The following is a 19,647-nucleotide window of genomic DNA, read 5'->3' on the forward strand; positions in this document are numbered from 1 at the left end:
GGAAACAGAAAAGCCTGGGTGCTGTGCAAGCACTCTTCAGCAACAGCTGAAACAGTGGTGTGTTATCAACACTTTTTTAGCCACAGATCTGAAACACAGCACTATGCACTATGCTATAAAGAAAGTTAACTGCATCTCAGCCAGACACAGTACAGGGACTCATGTACTTCATACCCCACTTCAGTGTAATTTTTTGTAGTTCCTAATGAAGTCTTGTGCTCCCTCCACGATAATGTGTCAGGGATGTACCATACCAACAGTGTTCCTGCACTTCTGACAGTCATCTCTAATTTCTCTTACAACCAATCCATTGTTTCTCCAGGAAATTCTGTTACATGTCAAGTTTGAGACTGTCACTCTGTTAATAGATTTACCTGAGGTTTGTGTGTAATTACTAAGCTTCCTGTTGTTTGTCCCCTACCTCATAGTAAACTATGACAGAGCATCTCCCTGATCTTTGGTGGCAGACTAAGATGAGCATTACTGGGACTGGAGTTATTGTGCATGATGAAAGACCAGGTGTGTGCTGGTGAATTCAGTGTGTGTGAGCCCTGCATCTGAGCTCTCCAAATTAAAGACTCCCCACTGAGATGGCCTACCAAGAGCTGTTTTGGTCCATTCCACAGTGTCCACTAGCTCTGTTGTGCCCTGTAATTGTTTTAGTATCGCACGGCGCTTGCTGTTGTAACTCATGAATATTTCTCATTGATCTTTTCTCTCTGGTGCCCAGTGACAGGACCTGAGGAAAGGGAAGGAAATGGAATGAAGGAAATGGAATCTAGGTTGGATATTAGAGAAAGGTTCTTCACCCAGAGGGTGTTTGGGCACTGGAACAGGCTCCCCAGGGAAGTGGTCAGAGCACCAAGCCTGACAGAGTTTTAAAAGCATTTGGACAATACTGCCAGGCACGTGGTGTGATTTTTGAGAGTATCCTGTGTGGAGCCAAGAGTTCTACTCAATGATTCTTGTGGGTCCCTTCCAACTGAGAATATTCTGTGATTCAGTTGTCTTTTGTGTACAGCATCTTGGAACCTTGGAGGGAGGCGTTGTACTTTAGCCAGAATCAAAAAATGTATTTGTCCATTATCAGAACATACTGATAGTAGTGGTTTTAATTAGAATTACAGAGGGGCCTTGATTTTTTTTGTCAGCTAAAGTCAGTGACATAAGTACCATTAATTTCCATTAGCTTGAAATATTCCTAAAGTATTTAGGACTTTTCTGTGAGGATTTGTGGTTTGTTTCCACAGTTTTGAAGGCTATTTTGATGTTGAATTGTTTTCCAGGAGTTAAGGAGGTATTGGGAAAATCAGCAGTTGGAGGCAGAGGAGCGACTATTTTCCTGTATTATACACCAGTAGTTATAGTCTACTATTTTCTTCTTTCACTTACTTCAGTCTGGTTTATCTCACATGTGCTTCCCTTTTCTGTTTGCCTGCCTCTGTTCCTCCACCTGTGTACTTACTGCCTACGTACACAGAGAACTGGATGTTGCAACTAGGTAAAATGAGTGTAAAATATTAAGTCTTTGTGGAAAAACTAAATGTATTTTAGCCATATTCATGAAACACTGAACTTTGCATTGTGAGAGCCCTTTGGATACCTCTGTGTGTGGAGGGTGTGCTTCACTGGAAACAAAGTTCATCCTGGGATCACATTCAGCTGTGTGCAAGCCCACATGTTTAACATGTGTAACAAAAATTGTGTGCTCCTGATGCCCTACATATTGTGGGCCATGTGAAGCTTCTTAATGTTCTGATAGGCATAAGCCTATGGTAATAGGTAAACTCCACAACCTGCCAATATCAGAGGAAGAAAATTCGTAATATAAAGGCTTTTGCCAGTGGTTTTGGTTCTTGGGATCTACATCTGCAAATCTGTGATTAAAACCTCACAATAATTGTACAAAGTGGGTCATGTTCCAGACTACACAAGATAGAAAAAAGGGAAAAAAAAGAAAAAAAGAAATCCAACTTTTCAAGCCTTTTTAAGTGGGAAGTGTGTCCTGAACAAGGAATATAAGGATTTGATTCTAACTTTAAATTTGGACCACTGTGATTTCCCCTGTATTTTGAGAGGTCCAGTTCGACCTTTTTTGTTTCCTTTCCTTCAGAAGAAAAGTTCCAAATTACAAACATTTGTGAATTGATATCATAATCATTATCACCTTCTGTAGAGTCCCGTGGTTAAAGCTTGTCCCATAACTCAAAATGCTCTGTTGGACGTCAAGCCGCTAGGTCTTAGTCTTACCTTAGTCTGACCTGACATGCCCAGGTATATCCACACTGATGAAGAGTTCAAAATGCACATCACTGTTGGCACATATTATCCAGCAAGAAAACAGCAGCCAAAGTTGCAGTGTGTCTCTTTGTTATTTTTGCAAACTGCCAACAGTGTTACTTGACATGAGCATATTCAAAGGAAACAGAGTGAGGCACTGGCAGCAGGCAGAAGAAAGGAGAGGCCACTGGCAAGCCTGTAGGGAAGTTAGGAATTTGCTGTCTCATTTGCCATGCTCAGTCTTGGACATCTTTCCACTTGTTTATCAGGACTCTCCATCACGTAAGCAATGGCACTTTTCTACAGAAGTTATTTGACAAATAAATCTCTGACTGTGGCAAAATGTGAATCATGACAAAATTAAATTGTCTATTCAGGGTCTTATCAACAACACCTACTCCCCAAATAATATCAAAATAATACCATCCACTATGTGTGCAGATAGTAAAAAATGGGGGAAAAGGGCAATGTTGCCTACAAATTTGTTTATTTAGTATTATTACTTTTTTTTAGTATTGTTCATTTATTTAGTATTATTTAGTATTATTACTGGAAGAAGCTCAATGAGCCAGAGTCTCACTTTGCTTTCACTCTTTAAACCTTGTTAAAAGGCTGAAGTTTTATAAAGGAGCACTGGAAGTTTATTGATAGCTTTCACTGAAGAGAGAAAAAGTTACATTAATTTTACTTATCTTTCCTGTTAAAAAGGAAAAGCTTAGTGTTGCAAGCTTTATCCTCCCTTTCACCTACAAAGAAATTTTCCTAAAGCTGTCAATGAGATACTAATGGAGAAGGAACAAAACCTGTATAATTTTAACAATAAAGGATATGACAGAAAAAACTCACAAAAATACTTGCCATACCTGATGTTAAGTAGTCAAAGGTAATTTCTCCTAGAGGCAGATGGTGTGACTGGCAAAAGGGAGTAGCTTGGGAAGACGGTGTGGGAGAATTTGGTGAAGAAAATAGCAGAATTTGGGGAGAATAGAGAGTATCATTCTCATTTTCCTGTCATAGGCCAGAGGACGTTTGAAAAATTTGGGTCTGAAGGATGACTTTGTTTAAGAAAGTGTGGGTGAATGATGCTGCCACAGGCAGAATGGAAGCTTCAGACAAGATTTATCAGAGAAGGAAGACCTCCAGTTGAGTCACAAGGTGCAGAAAGGATCCCCCTCACTCTGGAAACTCCTTCTCAGAGAGTAGTCTGAGTAGAACTCGATCCAATCCTAGTCCCAGACTTAGTCAAGAGTTTATTTCTTAAGCATTATAGAGATGTAAATTATACTTTATATGACTTCATCATGCGGGATTAAGAATACCAAACCAAATATATTTATAAGAATAAAATAAATCTTTATTTAAATTGGTGTAATGATAACAATTAAGCTAAAATATTTTAATCAAAATTTTTTAGCAGATAGTATAGATATTTATAACTAATTAAATTGGGAACTATTTATTAAATAAATTATTTCAAAAGTAGCTTAATAATTATTAAGTACAGATTGGTGTTACTCACCCGTATCAACACCGTGGGCATATCTCTTCCACTTGATCTCAAGGAATAACGTTGAGGGGTATCCCCAGTCAAGGGAGGAATTGCCACATACGTATCCAAAAGGAAGGTGTTGAAGTCCCTGCCATTAAAAAATGGAACTGAGCTTTTAAAGTGATTGACTGTCAGTCAAATGTTTCTAGGCTCCCTGTGCCAGCTCAGCAGCTTCAGATAAGTTATCACTACTATCACTTGTTGCTTCCTTTATCAGGAACTTTGTGTGCCACATCCTCACCAGTGCTGATTTCTGTCAGGCAAGACTGTTTTTCATGTCCCCAAAAGGTTTAGCTTTAGGGTTGTGGAGTCAGACTGGTCTCAGCATCCCTGAACACCTAAAGCAGCATGATCCACCTTCTCCATCCATCACTGATAACTTATGCAAAAGGGAGAAAATTTGAGCTGTTTTTACCCCCACTTAGAGTATCCTGCTACAGAAGCCAACATGGCCATATGTTCTGCAGTTCAGCTGAGAAATCTTAAAGCATTTCGGAAGCTTGTGTAAAATCAGGGCTGTAATTCCACTCCTCTTACATCCTGACTGTACCTTGTTTGGGTGAGTTTGTTGGACACTGTGCCAGGGTCTGCCCCCATACTGGCCCCTCTGTACTGTCCTTGTTTGTGAGGTAGCTGCCACTTTGTTCCCATCTCTTGGACAGCTGCTTTGGAAATGTTACCAGATCTTTACGCTGCAGCAGCCAGGGCCAAGCTTCGTGTGGAGCACAGAGCTGACCCTCAGAGGTCTCCACTGCAGAGAACATACATCCACAAAATGGAGAAAGGCTGCACAGCCCTTGTCATTGCCGCCTTCTGCAGATTGCCACAAGTCTTTATGTTACAGCACAGTATGTTTTCTGATTTGGCTTGCTGGCAATACCTTGCTCTGGTGTGGCATGTCAGCTAAAGAATATTTGTTATGAGCTTTTTTTGCTGAATATTAAAATTCTACTGAGGTTTTCCCTGCTGTTGGAGCCTGGCCAGTGTGTCTTTTAGCCTGCAGCTTGACCAGATTGTTCTTCAAAGTGACAGACACAGTGGGCTGACTATTCCTTGCTTTCCTTTTTAAAATTCTTTTAACACTGTAGCTCCTGATATTCCCCTTGTTACTCCTCACTCCTCTCTACTCTCTCTGCAAAGGAGAGAGCCTTGAAAATTATTAAACGGAGGCAGCTCATGTGTCCTCTTTGTTCTCTGGCTTCCCTGCTAGCAAAGATACGCACAGGTCATATTCCATACAAATGTCACCGTTATTCTCTTCCACTAGGGGCTCAGGATCTGGATCGCATCCGTTTGTCCACCTACCGAACAGCATGCAAGCTTAGATTTGTTCAGAAGAAATGCAACTGTAAGTATGCCAGCACTTCTTTCACCTACCATTGTTACACCCTGCCCACTGCACTCTCCAGCCTGTCCTTCACACCACTGGCAAACCGGGACTGTGTGATCTGGCATTGCAAAGGACACTAATCAGAGTGCCTGGGCAGACTTCAAATATTAACCTGTTTGTATAAGGAACTTGCCTCAAATATGCCAGTGATTCAGTCATAGAAGGGTGGAGCAGGATACAGGCCACAACTTTAATTAATAAGTATGTTAACTGCATTCTCCACTGTTCTTGTGAAATAGCATTTGTGAGTTTCAGCAGGGCCCTGCAAGTTAAATGCTTTTTTAGCAGCTCTGTGAGAAAAAATGCTGCTTCCAGTCCTCTTCTATTTAGGGTGCAGCAAAATAAGTGCAATGCTGGTCAGACCCCTCTATTTCCAGAAGGCCAGCTAGAGGTAGCTCTTTGGAGAGAGTGAACCTGCTTGTAATCTCTGCATATCTGTCTTAATCCCTCTAGGTTTTATTGGGAAATTTCCCACTTGATTAGTGACCTTTTTTGACTTCTCTTCTGAGATTCAGTCTTTTTCCCTTTATGGCTGCATTTTCTATTAGCACAGTCATGTGCTGTAAGCTTTAAAGGCGAAATACATATAAAATCTGTAATGGAGTGTATCCTTTCTTCTCCATCCAAAATAGTATGCAAATACTTAGAAAGGCAGATTTGGGTATATGTGCTTTACTGGACCTTACCACAACAACTTAAAAAAATACCCTAACCAAGGGCACTCTTGTCAGCAGTAGCAGTAGGGAGAGGACCAACACAGAGAAAACAAATGGGTTTTAGTTGTAACATACAGACTAGAATGACAACCTGGCTATGCTTGTGCTACATACAGTGGTAAGTATGTTAAAAAATGCTCACTGTAGGTAGAAATTTAGCACCCTGTTAAGTTCCTAGTTTTGGGGTTACATCTGTCTGTGTTACAGAAATGTTTATCTTATGCTGTCCAAACATACTGGAGAGGCCAACTTGTAATGGAAAACATTTTGGAGAGTATTTACTGTGTTATTAGCCACGGAGCTGATAATTTAATCACTTTTGTAGCACACTTCTCATATTTTTGATATATCCTTTGCTGAAGTATGAATTGAAGGTTTGGTATTGCATTATAAGCAGTCTGCCAGACACAAAACCCAGGGGGGGCTTAGTACCTGCCCAGCAGCTGGCTTCTCCCATTCAGGAGCAAATTTGTTGAAAGATGCTATTATGTTGCATTCAGTTGGGTTTTTTTTAAATCTTATGTTTAGGAGGATGACATTTTCACTTCATTTTCATGGTAACATTATACAGTAGTGTGAGGTGACAAAAGTATCCAATTAAATGGACGGTGATAGCAAAGTATGTATGTAATTGCATGCAAAGCAAATGAAAAGAAAAAAACAAAGGGCTAACAGTAGCCTCATTGCTGGGAGTGTCTGGCTGGCTGAAAATACACTGGTTGTTAATTTTAATTTTGTGCCTCTTATTTATGAACTGTGATCTGCTTTTCTGGAACTGTTGGTTCTCCTCATAGAGAATTAGTGCAGATGCCCTGCAGTTTGCTAGCTTGTGCCAAGTAGCTCATGGATGGAGACTTAGCTTCTTGTCTCCATTGATAACCTAGGAGGAGTAATTTGCTGATCTTGTTTAAAGATTTATACTGTATCAATCTCTTCTTAAGGAAAAAAAAGGTAAAAGGAGAAACTTATAATGTCATGCTAAGTATTAGGTTCAGTGCAACTTAAGAATTAATACCTGCTGCTCTGGAACAGGCTGGATTGTGTGTGACTTTTCACCATCAAGTACAGTTTTCTTCTTGTTGTTTCAAGTAGACTGCTGGTCTCCCAGATGAGTTTCTCTTACCAATGGGAAAAGAAGTCATTCATTCACCTGGCAGGTATTCAAGTAATGACTGTCCAAGAAAGAGCTGCTAAACATAGAGCCACTGAACTGAGCACTTCCCTTGAAATGGTTAATATCAGATCTCTGGCTCATGTCAGTGACTGTTTTGGGGTTTTTTTTTTCCCTACAGATACTGTCATTATGTACCACCCAGCAGTAATGAGACAAAAAAAGAAAAAGGGTCATGGGGAAAAAAATCCTTTCTGCTGCATCTGTGCTGCTTCATTTAGGGTAGAATATAACAAGAAAAAGCTTAAAGACAGTTCTGCTCCACTCCCAGTGCATAGCACCTCCCGTCACTCAAGCCATCCTTGCCTTCTTTCAGCTGTGCCCTTCTGCCCTGCCCTGGCACACTGGCCCAGACTTACTAGTAAAAAATTGCTTGGAAAAGACTATATTTGAGGGTTCTTTTAAAGAGCTAATTTAATAAATGGCTGAGAGCTGCTCTTGGCTACAGGCTGAAGGTGTATGAGGATGGAAGCAGAGAGCTGCTTTGAGTGCCAGAAGTGTTTGTTCCAAGGGAAGCAGAGCAGAGGCTTTATTAGCACCATCTCTTTTACCTGGAGGTGCCCATTAGCATAGGCAGTCATGGGATATCATTTAACAGGCAGCTACACTTATCACACACAGTGCACTGTTTGTTTCTGCTGCCTTTAATGCAGACACAGACTCAGGTTCATCTCCTGGCCTCCCTTTGAGAATTCCCTCAGTAGAAAAGCAGTTTTTTGCTGAAACCTTCAGCAGGAGGCTGGGTTTTACTGGCAAAGTAGGCAGTGTGCAGTGGGCAAAAATGATATTCTGAGAGCCCTTCTCTCTTGCACAGTTTTCTCGTGAAACTAATTAAATTATCTGGGAAAAATTAGGGAGAACATGACAGTTTACCACCTTCTATCAGAATATAACTACATATGGTGCACCTTGAGTACTACCACTGTTGATCAAATAATTTGCTTTGTGAAATTATTTCATTTTCATAAGAAGATTTCTGTGCAGATATTTAGCCAACAGTCTTCAAAATTGCAGATATACGTCTTTCTGACAATTCTGTACAACTTTGGGAATACTCTGTTTGTGGAAAGTATTTATTTTATAAAATGTCTCTGAGCATTTTAAAGTGACAGTTCAAATACAATCATCAAAGTGTGAGAAAATAATTTTCAGTCCTTGCAATTATTTGTCAAACAGAATGGAACTTAATCCAGTCAAGTCTTGTTCTTCAGAAAAACAAAAAATTCTTCTTAAGGACTCATAAAAAAGTAGATAAATTTGAAAAATCTCTGATGTTATCTTACAAAGAAAAATTCCTGCAAATTTAAGCATTCCCCTTTACCTAAGTTAACACTGCAAATAAATAATAATAACATTTACAAATTATTGTGTCCACACCTCTGAATCTTGTAAGTGTCCAAATGTGGGATGCAATGTGTTACAAAAATCCCAAAAGCAGGAGACATGCAAAATTCTGAATGCTGAAATCCTAAAAGTTGGGAAACCTTGTTAATTCACCATGAATATAAACTAATTCTATGCTTTTTATTTCTGCTGACAGTTTCTAAAATTGGAAATAATGAAAAGAGAAACTCTGTAGGTAATGTAGGTACTTTTGAGGATTTGGTGCGTATAGAAAGAGATAATTGCAAACTACTTGCTGATTGCTTTGCAGAATTCCTGTAGCAATAGACCTGTTGGAATAGCAATAGTCTTCCCTTAGTTATAAATACCAGCACAAGACATAGATGCCTTTTTTGGGGAAAAAAAGAAAGAAAAAAAAATCAAATAAATACTAAATTCTGGAGAAGGTATTGAGATGTGGGCATGAATATTCCAAATGAATGTGAAGACCTGTGGACAGATGGACTTTGGAGAACACATTGCTGGTGATTATGTCATCTTGAAATCCCAGAATGTAAAGCCAGGAGTGTATGAACTGACTGTGGCCACTTTACTACTGAATGGTCTTGGATATAGTCTTGGAAATAGCAGCATCCTAATAATTTGAGGTTAAATTTCATTATTTGGGGTAATAAAAGCAAGTAGGAAGAGGTATAGGAACATGATCAAACATGCTGCATGTTTATTCCAGTCTATACTGTACAAAATACACCAAATGGGAATAGCTGACTTTATCATATAGATTTTCTAAATGTGCTTCAAAGGTGGTCCTGGATAGTGCACCCTGCAAGAATCAAGGAGGGAGATGGAAAAACGACAGTTGAACACTGTGAGATCTGAAATAGTCACAGAACTTGAAAACCCTATGAACCAATGTTGCTCTCACCAAGTCAAACGGGAGAGTATTGTCCTTTACTTTGCTGCACTTGAGTACATTCTCAGCAAAAGTAACTCCTGCTCAGCACCCCTTACTGCCAGGAAAATGCTGTCTTGGCAAGGTTGATTTGCTGCTGTTTGTCCATGGCATCCAGGCACAGAAGCATCTTAGGCTTTCCTAAAACAAAGATGAAAGATCAATGACAGCAGTTAGACCTATGTCTCAACATTCACCAGTATCCAGAACCACTAAACCCCACAATTTACAATTTTTTCCCAGTGATCATTGTGCCATTGATTTATTTTAATACTTCTTTCTTGGTGAATTTATTAACATGCTGAGATGAAATACCATGTTCACATGCAAATTCCCTCTGGGGTATGGTGACAACCAGGAGTAGGACATAACAACATAACATAATCAAAACCATTATACCATTAAATATCACTCACTAATACAGAACTGTATGGCTGGAAAACTACTGCTGTCCTTGATGAACTATCCTAAATGTGTTGTGAGATCATTCTGTGACTGTGACTGCAATCAGATTTTGCTGATTTCCCTAGATCAGAATAAATCATCAGAATAAATCAAAAGCTGTGCTGGTGATGGTAACATGTGGCTTAATTAAAGCAGACAAAAAGAGAGCTTGTTCTTCTGGCAGTTTCATCTCAACATCTTAGGGTGTTGGTGTCTTTGTTCCTCCCTTTAATATTCAGTGTGAATGATTTTTTTTTTGTTGTTGTTGTTGTTGTTGTTTAATTCTTTTGGCTTATCCAGGTTGTAGTACAGAGTTTGCTTTCTATTCATAGGGAGCACAGCTGCCATGACTGTGATGGAAAGCTTATCTATGTCCAAGGGAGTCTCCTCCACCTCTACCTTCTCTTTGTTCTGCTTCTCTGGGTTTGTGTAGTCAAGCTGAGGCATGTAGGCATGTCAGCTTAATCTCTATACATGCTTTTGGATGCTTCCCTGATCTGATCTGCCTTTTTACATTTGTTTTAAGTTAGGATAATTTCTCCCCTCCTGAAATGTAATAATTTCCTAGTGAAAATGAATGACAGTTACTGTAATTACATTATTTTTAGGTGCTTTTCTTAAAGCTCTTTTCTGTCTGTACTCTTAGACCTCCTGTAATGCTACAGCAAGCTGCTGAAAATGGGTTTGTCCTAGAAACTGACTATCTGGGTATGAAATTATGAGATCAGCCTGTATGAGCAATGGGCCCCCATCATCACAGCAAGCAATTTTTAAAAAATTATTTGATTTAACCTAAATAAAATTGCTAGGGCTTGGGGTTTGACTGTATTTTTTCTATGCTGGCTGACACTTAATGTATCATTTTATCCCATTCCATTCAACATGCCATTCACCACAAAATGAAAAGTCACAATATCTGGTACTTGTAGTAAAAGGAAAGGATAAGCAAGTCTTGATTCCACTGGAAATGGTGTGTGACCTTTGTGTTATCCAGTGGTTGAGGAAGTTAACAGGACATCCAGGTTCAACTTCCTTCTTATGCATGAGAAAATCTGCACTAATCTTACACATCCAAAACAGTTCCCTAAATACAAAGCTAGAGGACACTCACAAGTGTTCCAGTCTGTCCTGTTGATGTTTAACCACCAAATCCTTCATATTTACATGTTGATAGATTGAGGACCATGTAACTGCTTCTCTTTACTCAAACAAGACCTCTTGCCAGTGCCTAAAGACATTCATCCTTTGACTCGGTGAGTATTGATTTTCTCAAATGTGCACAACAAATGTGCAAAGGCGCAAGAATCCCCTGAAGATCCCTGCCATGGCAGGAGGTGTTCACTGTCACTATCCTGCCTTTCACATCTCAAGAGCTGTACAGCCCATGCAATTTTGAGCTTGCTCTTCTTTTTATTTTACTCGGGATGACCATCAGAAACAGAGACACCAAATTATGATGATTACAGAATTGTTTAGATTAAATAATTTAATCCTTCATCACTGTAGTTTCCATGGTTAGTGCTCTGTTCTCATTGTTGGGTTTTATCCTGTTTTTCATTTCATATTGGAAGCAATAAAGCACAAGATAGTTTCAGGCTGGGTCACAGAGCAATCAAACTGAATGACAAGCAGTGTTGCCTACTTGAGAAGTGCAAAAGGTCTGCTTGGCTGCAATTTGAAGCAATCTGCCTCTTGAATTTGTGATCATGGGATTCTCATATTCTTCTAAACCCTGAGTGATCAGTCTTTTATGAGATTTGCTTAAAATCCTGTAATTTGGAAAGAAAATTACCATTTTGCACTCTTATTTTTGTTCTTCATTGTTGAGCACCTTGTATATTCTGTGATTTGCTTATTACTATTACATAAAGGTAGAGGCTGGAAATATTAGTTGTGTTCTTTGTTTTCTATTTTAATGAAAGCTGAGTCTTACAAGTTCCCTTACAATGAGTGACATTATTCACATGGCTCCAAGAGATACAGCTTTAAAAAAAATCCACTCTGTATTACAAGAGTCATGATACCGTTGTGTAAGTTACTAATTCTGGTATCCTGCAGTATTTGAAGAATGGAAAGAGAGATGAGTTAATGATCTTAAAAACTTTTTTGTTCCTTTGTCTTCACCAACGACTTAGAGACTAAATGCTTCTGGAATTGCTAGTACTGTTCCATATGGGTTTCCAGGCAACTATGGAAAAAGAATGCATGTATTATACATTCTGCATTATGCATCAATTATTTAATCAAAAGTTCAAAAGGGCTTGATTTAGCATATTCCCTGCAGACAAATCCTTAGTCTGTAAGTGTTCGCTCAGAGCACAATATCCTGAAAATAGGTTCAGATTTTCTTTTCCTTTCAACTGTAAAAGTTTATTAATATGCTTGACAATCATAATAGCTGTTAGAGAGCTGGCATGTAACCTGTATATTTGGCATGTTCATTGAGGGACTGCTGTTCAGCCTTTTCTTCAGTGTTAGCATGAAGTGTACTCTCGTTATATAAGAGGGTTGTGTTTTCTCAGATGTCCCTGAGTACTTGCTCTTAAGGGCTGCCACTGCAAGTCTGTCTCATCCAAGACTGAGACAAGAACTATTAGTGGATATTTGGAATTAATTTTAATGTCAAAAGGAGTGAAAGAAGGACATTACCTTAAAACTCTTATATTTTCAGTTGCTTAGAGATTGATTTTTCAAACATACCAATGATTCCAGGTGGCTCCTGTTGAAAACAGGAGTTGCAGAAGATTGTCAGCTAATATTATTTTGTCCTTTAAAGAGGAAAATGACTAATTTGGCTTTCTTTAAGTCAGAAGTTGACGGACACGTGGCCTAGGTCACGTCACAAGTATACCTACATGCTGCCCTCTGCTACACGGGTGGCACAGCTCTGCCTGAATGCAGACAGCTTTTGTAATTGGATCATAGCTGAAAATCTCTTCTTACTGACTTCCTGAACTCTGTGAAGACTGCCATTCACTGTGCTATTTCTGATGGCTTTCCTGATGAACGTGTAAGGTTGGACAGTCTGTTCTGTTCCCCGCTCATGTCTCTGAACATCTGCTTCTGGTAATAGGCATCACTCACCTTTGTCTGGCAACCTTTGGCTTAGTTTCCCCAAGCCAGAAGGTTTTTGTATCCTGCTTCATATTGGTCCTCTTAATAAATACTTCAATCAAAAGAAAATTTATTATTATTTATTATTATTATTATTACTATTATTATCTTGGTAATCTTGTAGACAGTCTAAAAATTGCAAAATGTATGTAGACATACTGTTTAGTGGAAACAAACCAATACCTTGGTGATCACAGATCACTGTATCTTCTGATTCTTTGTATGAGAGCTTTTTCTTCTTTCACCCTCATGTTTTTCCCCTCAGTCTGTAGCTGAGTTTTTAAGTCTCCTTCACTATTTATTTCTCTGTCCCTTCTTCAGCTTCATGTCATTATCTGTGGCATTTGCTTTATTGCTGACTTCTCTGCAACCCTTATTCCCTTGTCTACTCTCTCTTTTCCTGTTACTCTCTTGGTTCCAAGAATCTTTTTTCAGGCAAACCTTCTCTTACACTTGAGCCTTCTCTCCCTTTCCTTGGGCTGTTCTGATCTGTCCTGTTTGGGTCTCTTGCTAGGTCTGCCCTGATGTCACATGAGCACCTCCATAATGTGTCAGAGTGCATTAAGCAGTGTAACTTAATGCCTGTCATGTACGAGTCATTCTCTCGGGGCTTTTTCTGTATGACATCCTCTTTATGTGGCACAGGGGGAAAGAAGTAACAAGTCATCTTTGGAGCAGTTATTGGTGAGTTTGGTGATTGTGGGCCTTTGTTCGTAAGGATCTTTATCTTGAAGCCCTGTGTCTCCAATTCTGGACTCAAAGCAATTATTCTTGAGGAGTAATACATGAGCTCAGTCCATACATACATATTTTCTGTAGAGACTAAGGGACAATTTTTATCTACTTGCAGATTCCTGGCAGAATATGCTGGGCTATTTTGCTCATTGTGTGTGTTGTAGCACAGCATTCAAAGAATCACAAAATTATTTAAGTTGGAAAACATCTCCAAGATCATCAAGCCCAACCTGTGACCCATCACCATCTTGTCAACTAGACCAAAGCACTTAGTACCACGTCCAGGCATTTCTTCAACACGCCCAGGGATGGTGGCTCTACCAGCTAACTCCTTGGGCAGCCTGTTGCAATGCTTAACAAGCCTTCCAGTAAATAAATTCCTCCTCATGTTTTGAACTCCTTCTCCATTGCATCTGCCAAGTTGGGAATTTTGCTGAATTTTTACCCTGTCCCTGGTTTTAAAACCATCAGTCAGCTCAGGAGAACGAGTAGGTACTACACAGCTTTCCTCCACCTCAACCACACAGTCTGCACCGTCTTCCTGCCTAAACAGTGGTCTCCATCACAACCTGACACAGAAAGTCTGATCTGTCTCCAGCCATTCCTCATTCCTGTCTCCAGTAACTTTTACAAATAAGCCCACTGTGGAGCCAGCCCACTGTGAAGCCAGCCCATTGGGAAGCCAGCCACAGCCAGTGGTGAATGTTCTCAGCAATTACGGGATTCTTCAGGGTGAAGACAGCAAACAGTCCCCAGAAGGAAAATCAGAATAGGGGACCTAATGTCATTTTTTTATAATTCTCTCCTCCTGTAATTCCCAGTGAGTGTTTTTTTGCATGCTCATTTGTTTTCAGTTACTTTAAAAGTTTGTGTAACTCTAGTAATATAGATCAACTTCATAACACCGAGAATATTCAGAGAGAAGCTTTAACTTAGCCATTATATCATATTTTACTGCATCTAGTTTTATTTTCATTAAGTCTTAGTGGAAGATTTCATACAGCAAGTATCTGGTATGCTAGGACAAATTATGAAAACAGAAGATGTTGACTATAAAAATAATTTCCTGCTTTTGTAAGTGTGAAGAGACTGCACAATATAATGTCCTCAGTGGGTATTGTTATTAATACAGTTCTGTGTCTCTATACAATGAACATTCAGCTTCCTGACATTAATGTTTGTGATATACAATGGCTTTACAGAGGCCTTTTTCCTTGTGCTGAATCAAGGCACTTCTAGTCGGAATTCAGACTGTAATACTATTTTTGGCTGCAGAGGTTTTCTAGCAGAGTGTTTGGCCCTTTAACTGAGAAAAGGGTAGGCTAATTTCACAGAAGTTCTCTGTCTGCTCAGCCTTTTCTTTGGTCCATGTGGATGGATAGATGGATGTCTCTTTTCCTGACAGGGAGTAAATTGAAAGTAACTCTTTTGAACTCATTGACATCACTATGGCACAAAGGAAAGAATGAATCAGTCCCTCAGTGTGTATTGTTTGAGGAGGTTGAACTCAATTTCTGATAAATGAAGTTGACACTAGTATCATACTGCATCTCTTGTAAAGGTCCTGATCTTCCCCAAGTTTAATTTTCCACAGTTCATTCATCTATATTTTGCCTTGAAACTCTTTTATTTTGTCTTGGATTTTCAGGATGTCTTTAAGGACTGAGTGTGTAAAATAAAGGATGACAGATAAGTGGCCATGTACGTCGAGACTCTTACTCCATCTAGGGGCCCTGACAACATCATTAAAGAGCTTCTGTCACACACAGGGGGAAGGATAGATGTGCGAAACTTCACCTAAATCTCATTTATCTGCCATTTCACATTCTGCAGTCTTGTTGCCTTTCTCAGTGTGGCTGATTGTTGAGCTATGTTTGTATCAGCTGTAACTTTTCTCCTTGGCCTAGTCCTTATTTCCTCAAGAGATGTGAAGTTTTAGAGTGTGGTATTTTAAGGGGAGACACTGCAGTTGCCTTCTGGTTTGGGAGTTGTGGTTACTGAGGGAATGAATCAGCTGGGGAAATGGAGCACCGACCGACTCTGACAGAAGACATTGCTTTGAATGTGAGTAATGTCAGGAGAGAAAATCTGGAAAGATTGTGTGAACACAAAAACAGAGTTCAGTCAAATATTCTGGATAGGTTCTCTGAATATGAGGCTGCCTATTCAAATAAAATTGATACCATAGAAATGGATATTCCATATACCAGGATCCACCTTTCCCTCTTTCCAAGCTGATTATAGCTCATATTCCAGAAGATTTTGGGGCAAATAAATTGCATTGTTTTCAAATGTAATACATTATTAATACCTATGAAAGCTGGAACCTATGACAGTAATTAGTAACTTGATTACCAATCTCAGCAAAAGGTTAAATAAGATCAGTCTGAGCTGGCTTTATGACTTCAGGCATAAGATGCTTTTTCACCAGAGTTCTGTGCGTCACATGAATGTCCTGTTTCACAGCACTGCTCTCACTCTCAACAGCTGAAGCTGGTACTGGGATTTTGTCCCAGGAACCCTCTGGACAGAACTAAACTCTCCAGAAGAGAGAAGCATATGGTAATAGTCTTTAGTATGTCTCTTCTGCTCTGGGGATGAAAAATGCAGTTGTGGTGTCAGACTGTTTACCCGAGCATTAAGTTCCGCTTAAGAACTTCTCTAATTATTTTTAATAGATGAAAATGTTATGGGTCAAATTCAGTCTACATTACATAAGAAAATATTTAAATTAATAGAATAAGGATCAGATTAAGAATTTGCATATATGTAAAATATCACATATTTTATATTCAAGAAAGTGCACGATTAATCTTTCATTAATATACTGTACCTTGTGTTGCTGTTTATAGTCTGGCTGACCCTAAATGATTTGTTAAAATAATATTACAGAAAACAAAGTAACCATGGATCACAGTCTGAAAAACAGGATATATGCCAAAGAGGGCTTTTGTTTTCAAGCAGTTCTAAATGTAAAATAGGTGCTCATTCTTTTTCATTGACCTTTGTGATATGACTGAACCTTAAAGGCTGATAATGTCATCTCAACTTGTTTTCTATAGCTATTAGGTAAGAAATTGTTGCCAAAAAAACTGTTAAATCACATTTTCCCTTACACAAGCTGTTTGTTAAAGGAAACAGCAGTTAATATGAGATTGGGGATAGCACCCTGTATCCTTAGGATGGTAACGTGCACTGCTTCAAAATCAATGAACAACGTAAATAACCCCATTTGTTAACATTTGCATTCTCTCTATGGTTGCTTTTGGCTGGTAACAGTGCCAAGCAAGCTGTAGTCCCCCTGTGGCTTGGGGAGTGTTTGGGGATGGGGTGGGGGGCATGGATGGAGCTGGCAGCGGTTGTATCAGAGGGAAAAAGGAAACTACTGATGAAAGAAAGATGTGGTATAAGTAAGACTTGGCATTTGAAGAAGCATATTTCTGGGGAAGATGTTATCACTGTAATAAGGGCATCCAACATGAAGACACTCTGTCTTTTTACGGCTTTGGCATTGTTTGCCTGTCACACCTGATCGCCCGTGCAGGACATCCACAGCCGAAGCTCCGCGCGCGTACGCTTGAATCAACTAAATACAGAGACAAGGCCATTTTCGGGAGACAGCGGTGGGGATGCACCGCCTCTGATTCGCGCTGTCTCGCCTGACACCGTGCCAGGAGAGAGTTAAAATGCTGGAGCGAGCGTGGCTGCGTTTAAAATACACCCAGGAGTGCCATCCTGTGGCGGGGACCCGCCAGCAGCGTGTGCGGCGCGTCCCGCCGGCTGGCGCGGATCTCGGCCGGCGTGCCTTGCCTTCTTACACAGCACCTGGGCTGGGCCAGCCTCGCACACTGGGGCTTCCTCCTCCTACTTCGGGCGTTCCTGAACTTCCAGCAGGGCTCACACGTGGCTTCTGGTTCTCCTCTGGAAACATTTTTTGAAAGTCTCCATGATTCAGTTGCTGTATTCACTGTCAGGTTCACCAGATCTATATTTTACAAACTGGCCCGAGAGCTCAAATGTAAGGCAAGCTGACCTTTTTAAAGAGAAATCAGAAAGCTGTTGTGTATTGTACATATCTATTGACCAAGTCTTGTTACCTCATGAGTTCTTTGGTTGTTTGAAAGCTGACACTTGCAAAACCCTTTTGTAGGAACTGGTAAGTCAGACTAAGGCCTGATCACAGAGTGCCTCAAATAAAGCCTTTCTCACTAATGTAGTTCTGTAGTGGGATCACAAGAATAATAGACACACAGTCTAGAAATGCCATTGTCTTGGGGTGGTTAGAAAGTTTCTGACTGTGGAATACATGTAGCAATAGGTCTGCTATTTGCATGTTGATCTTCAATTCATAAATACGTTTAACACTTAAAATAAGAAAGTTATATGTAATCAATGGATTTAAGTCGTTGTTGACTTCTTAGCAACAGGGCAGAGTGTTAAGTCTTTCCTAGTTGTCATCAAATACTAAGAAGCTTAGAGTTATATTTTTTATTATTTCATTTTATATATGTCATACTTTGTTCATCATTTCAAATAAATTATTTCAAAGCACATTTTAAAAAAAGGAAGCACTTTGCCAGCATCTGGGTGACAAGTAGATGACAACCGTTTCCCAGCCCAGCGCTCAGGGTGGATCACCCGCTGTTCCCTTTTGAAGGATTGACTGTCATTAGTGCTGCTCCTTGGAGAGACTGATGGCTTTTGCCACCCATGGAGAGCTCTTCAGTCTTAGGTTAAATAGAGGTAAGACAAGGTGGTCAGGAGCTGACAGCAGGGGAAAAAGGAACTTCTATTGTAAATTAAATTACTGTATAAAAGAAAAATTTTACTGGAGATCTTTACACACTCATTCACCTTGGTGGATTTGTCAGGTACCATACTGAAAGTGAAAAGACCACATTTCAGTGTATTGTTAGCCTAATGATTATTCCTCATTAGTAACACTTGATCGAAGTTCTGTAGTGATCAGAATCCCAGGAGGTTTTAGGATAACTCATTTTACCTTCTGGGCACAACATAGGTAGATTATAATAGGATGCCAACCCCAGGTATGCAGACAGGGGAACCTTTAAAGCTTTTCCTAAATTTTCACTGCCTCAGTTGTACACATTGTGTCCTGCAGAATTCCAAACAACCAGCAGCCAGGTTTGGCACCCACTCAGGAATGTCTTCTGTGCATGCAGGGTGCAGCTGGCTGGCATATGTACAGACAACCCAGCTCCTGAAGGTTGGGACATTGCTTGTCCCATGTAGCATCACTGGGACAGGTGATCTGCGTGAATCCAGTGAGTCCAAATGAAGCTGTCTTACTCCACATGCACACTGGTTGAAGAAAAATCTGCTTCTGTTGGCTGGTCTAAATGTTTAGTTCCTAACCCAGGCACTCCTCCTCACCACTGGGATGGGCAGGTAGAAGTGGATAGCCTTATTTCAGCTTCCAAGGCATACCACACACCTGTGCAGTCTCACAGCACAGGCAGAAAGGTGAGGAGGAGAAGGAATGCATGCAGCTGACAGGGAATTAAATGGAACCATGGCCTCTCTCTGAAATCCCTCAGCCTTCAGGGGAAAGCTCAAGGGAATACCCGAGTGCGCACAATGCTGTGAAGGTCCACAGTACACCTCACACAAAACCTCTTGAGGATGTGGAGGACTCTTTCTCAAACATTCAAGAGGTCTCAGGGTAGGTTCTGTGGTTTTTTATTTGCCACATGTGTTAGAGAAGGGCCTTGGAGCACAGCTTACTTGAGTAATGATTTTAGAGAAAAGTCAGTGAGGCAGCACTGACTCCTTTCCAGTAAGGTACTGTGATTTTGCAGTACAGGTTCATGATCAAACAGGGACATCACAGAATCAATGAAGTTGGCAGGAACTTCTGGAGAGAACAGGGTCAACTACAGAAGATTGCTCAGGGTTTTGTCTTGTTCAGGTTTAATTATTTTCAAGGATATA

At 40.0% G+C, this 19,647-nt stretch overlaps 1 protein-coding gene across 16 annotated transcripts in view; it reads left to right on the forward strand.

The window, feature by feature from the left end:
• DTNA (dystrobrevin alpha) overlaps nt 1-19,647 on the forward strand; it is a 223,604-nt gene that overhangs the window by 127,171 nt on the left and 76,786 nt on the right. For 7 of the 16 annotated variants that reach the window (XM_053973289.1, XM_053973340.1, XM_053973356.1 and 4 more), the window contains exon 3: nt 5,097-5,177. In XM_053973289.1, the coding sequence (XP_053829264.1) occupies nt 5,097-5,177 (81 nt within the window). Of the gene's footprint in view, nt 1-4,545; nt 4,678-5,096; nt 5,178-19,647 lie in introns of those variants that run through there. The other 9 variants (XR_008436227.1, XR_008436228.1, XM_053973282.1 and 6 more) reach the window with 4 other exon arrangements.

This window comes from Vidua macroura, chromosome 1, assembly GCF_024509145.1.
Source record: "Vidua macroura isolate BioBank_ID:100142 chromosome 1, ASM2450914v1, whole genome shotgun sequence".
Classification (NCBI taxonomy): domain Eukaryota; kingdom Metazoa; phylum Chordata; class Aves; order Passeriformes; family Viduidae; genus Vidua; species Vidua macroura.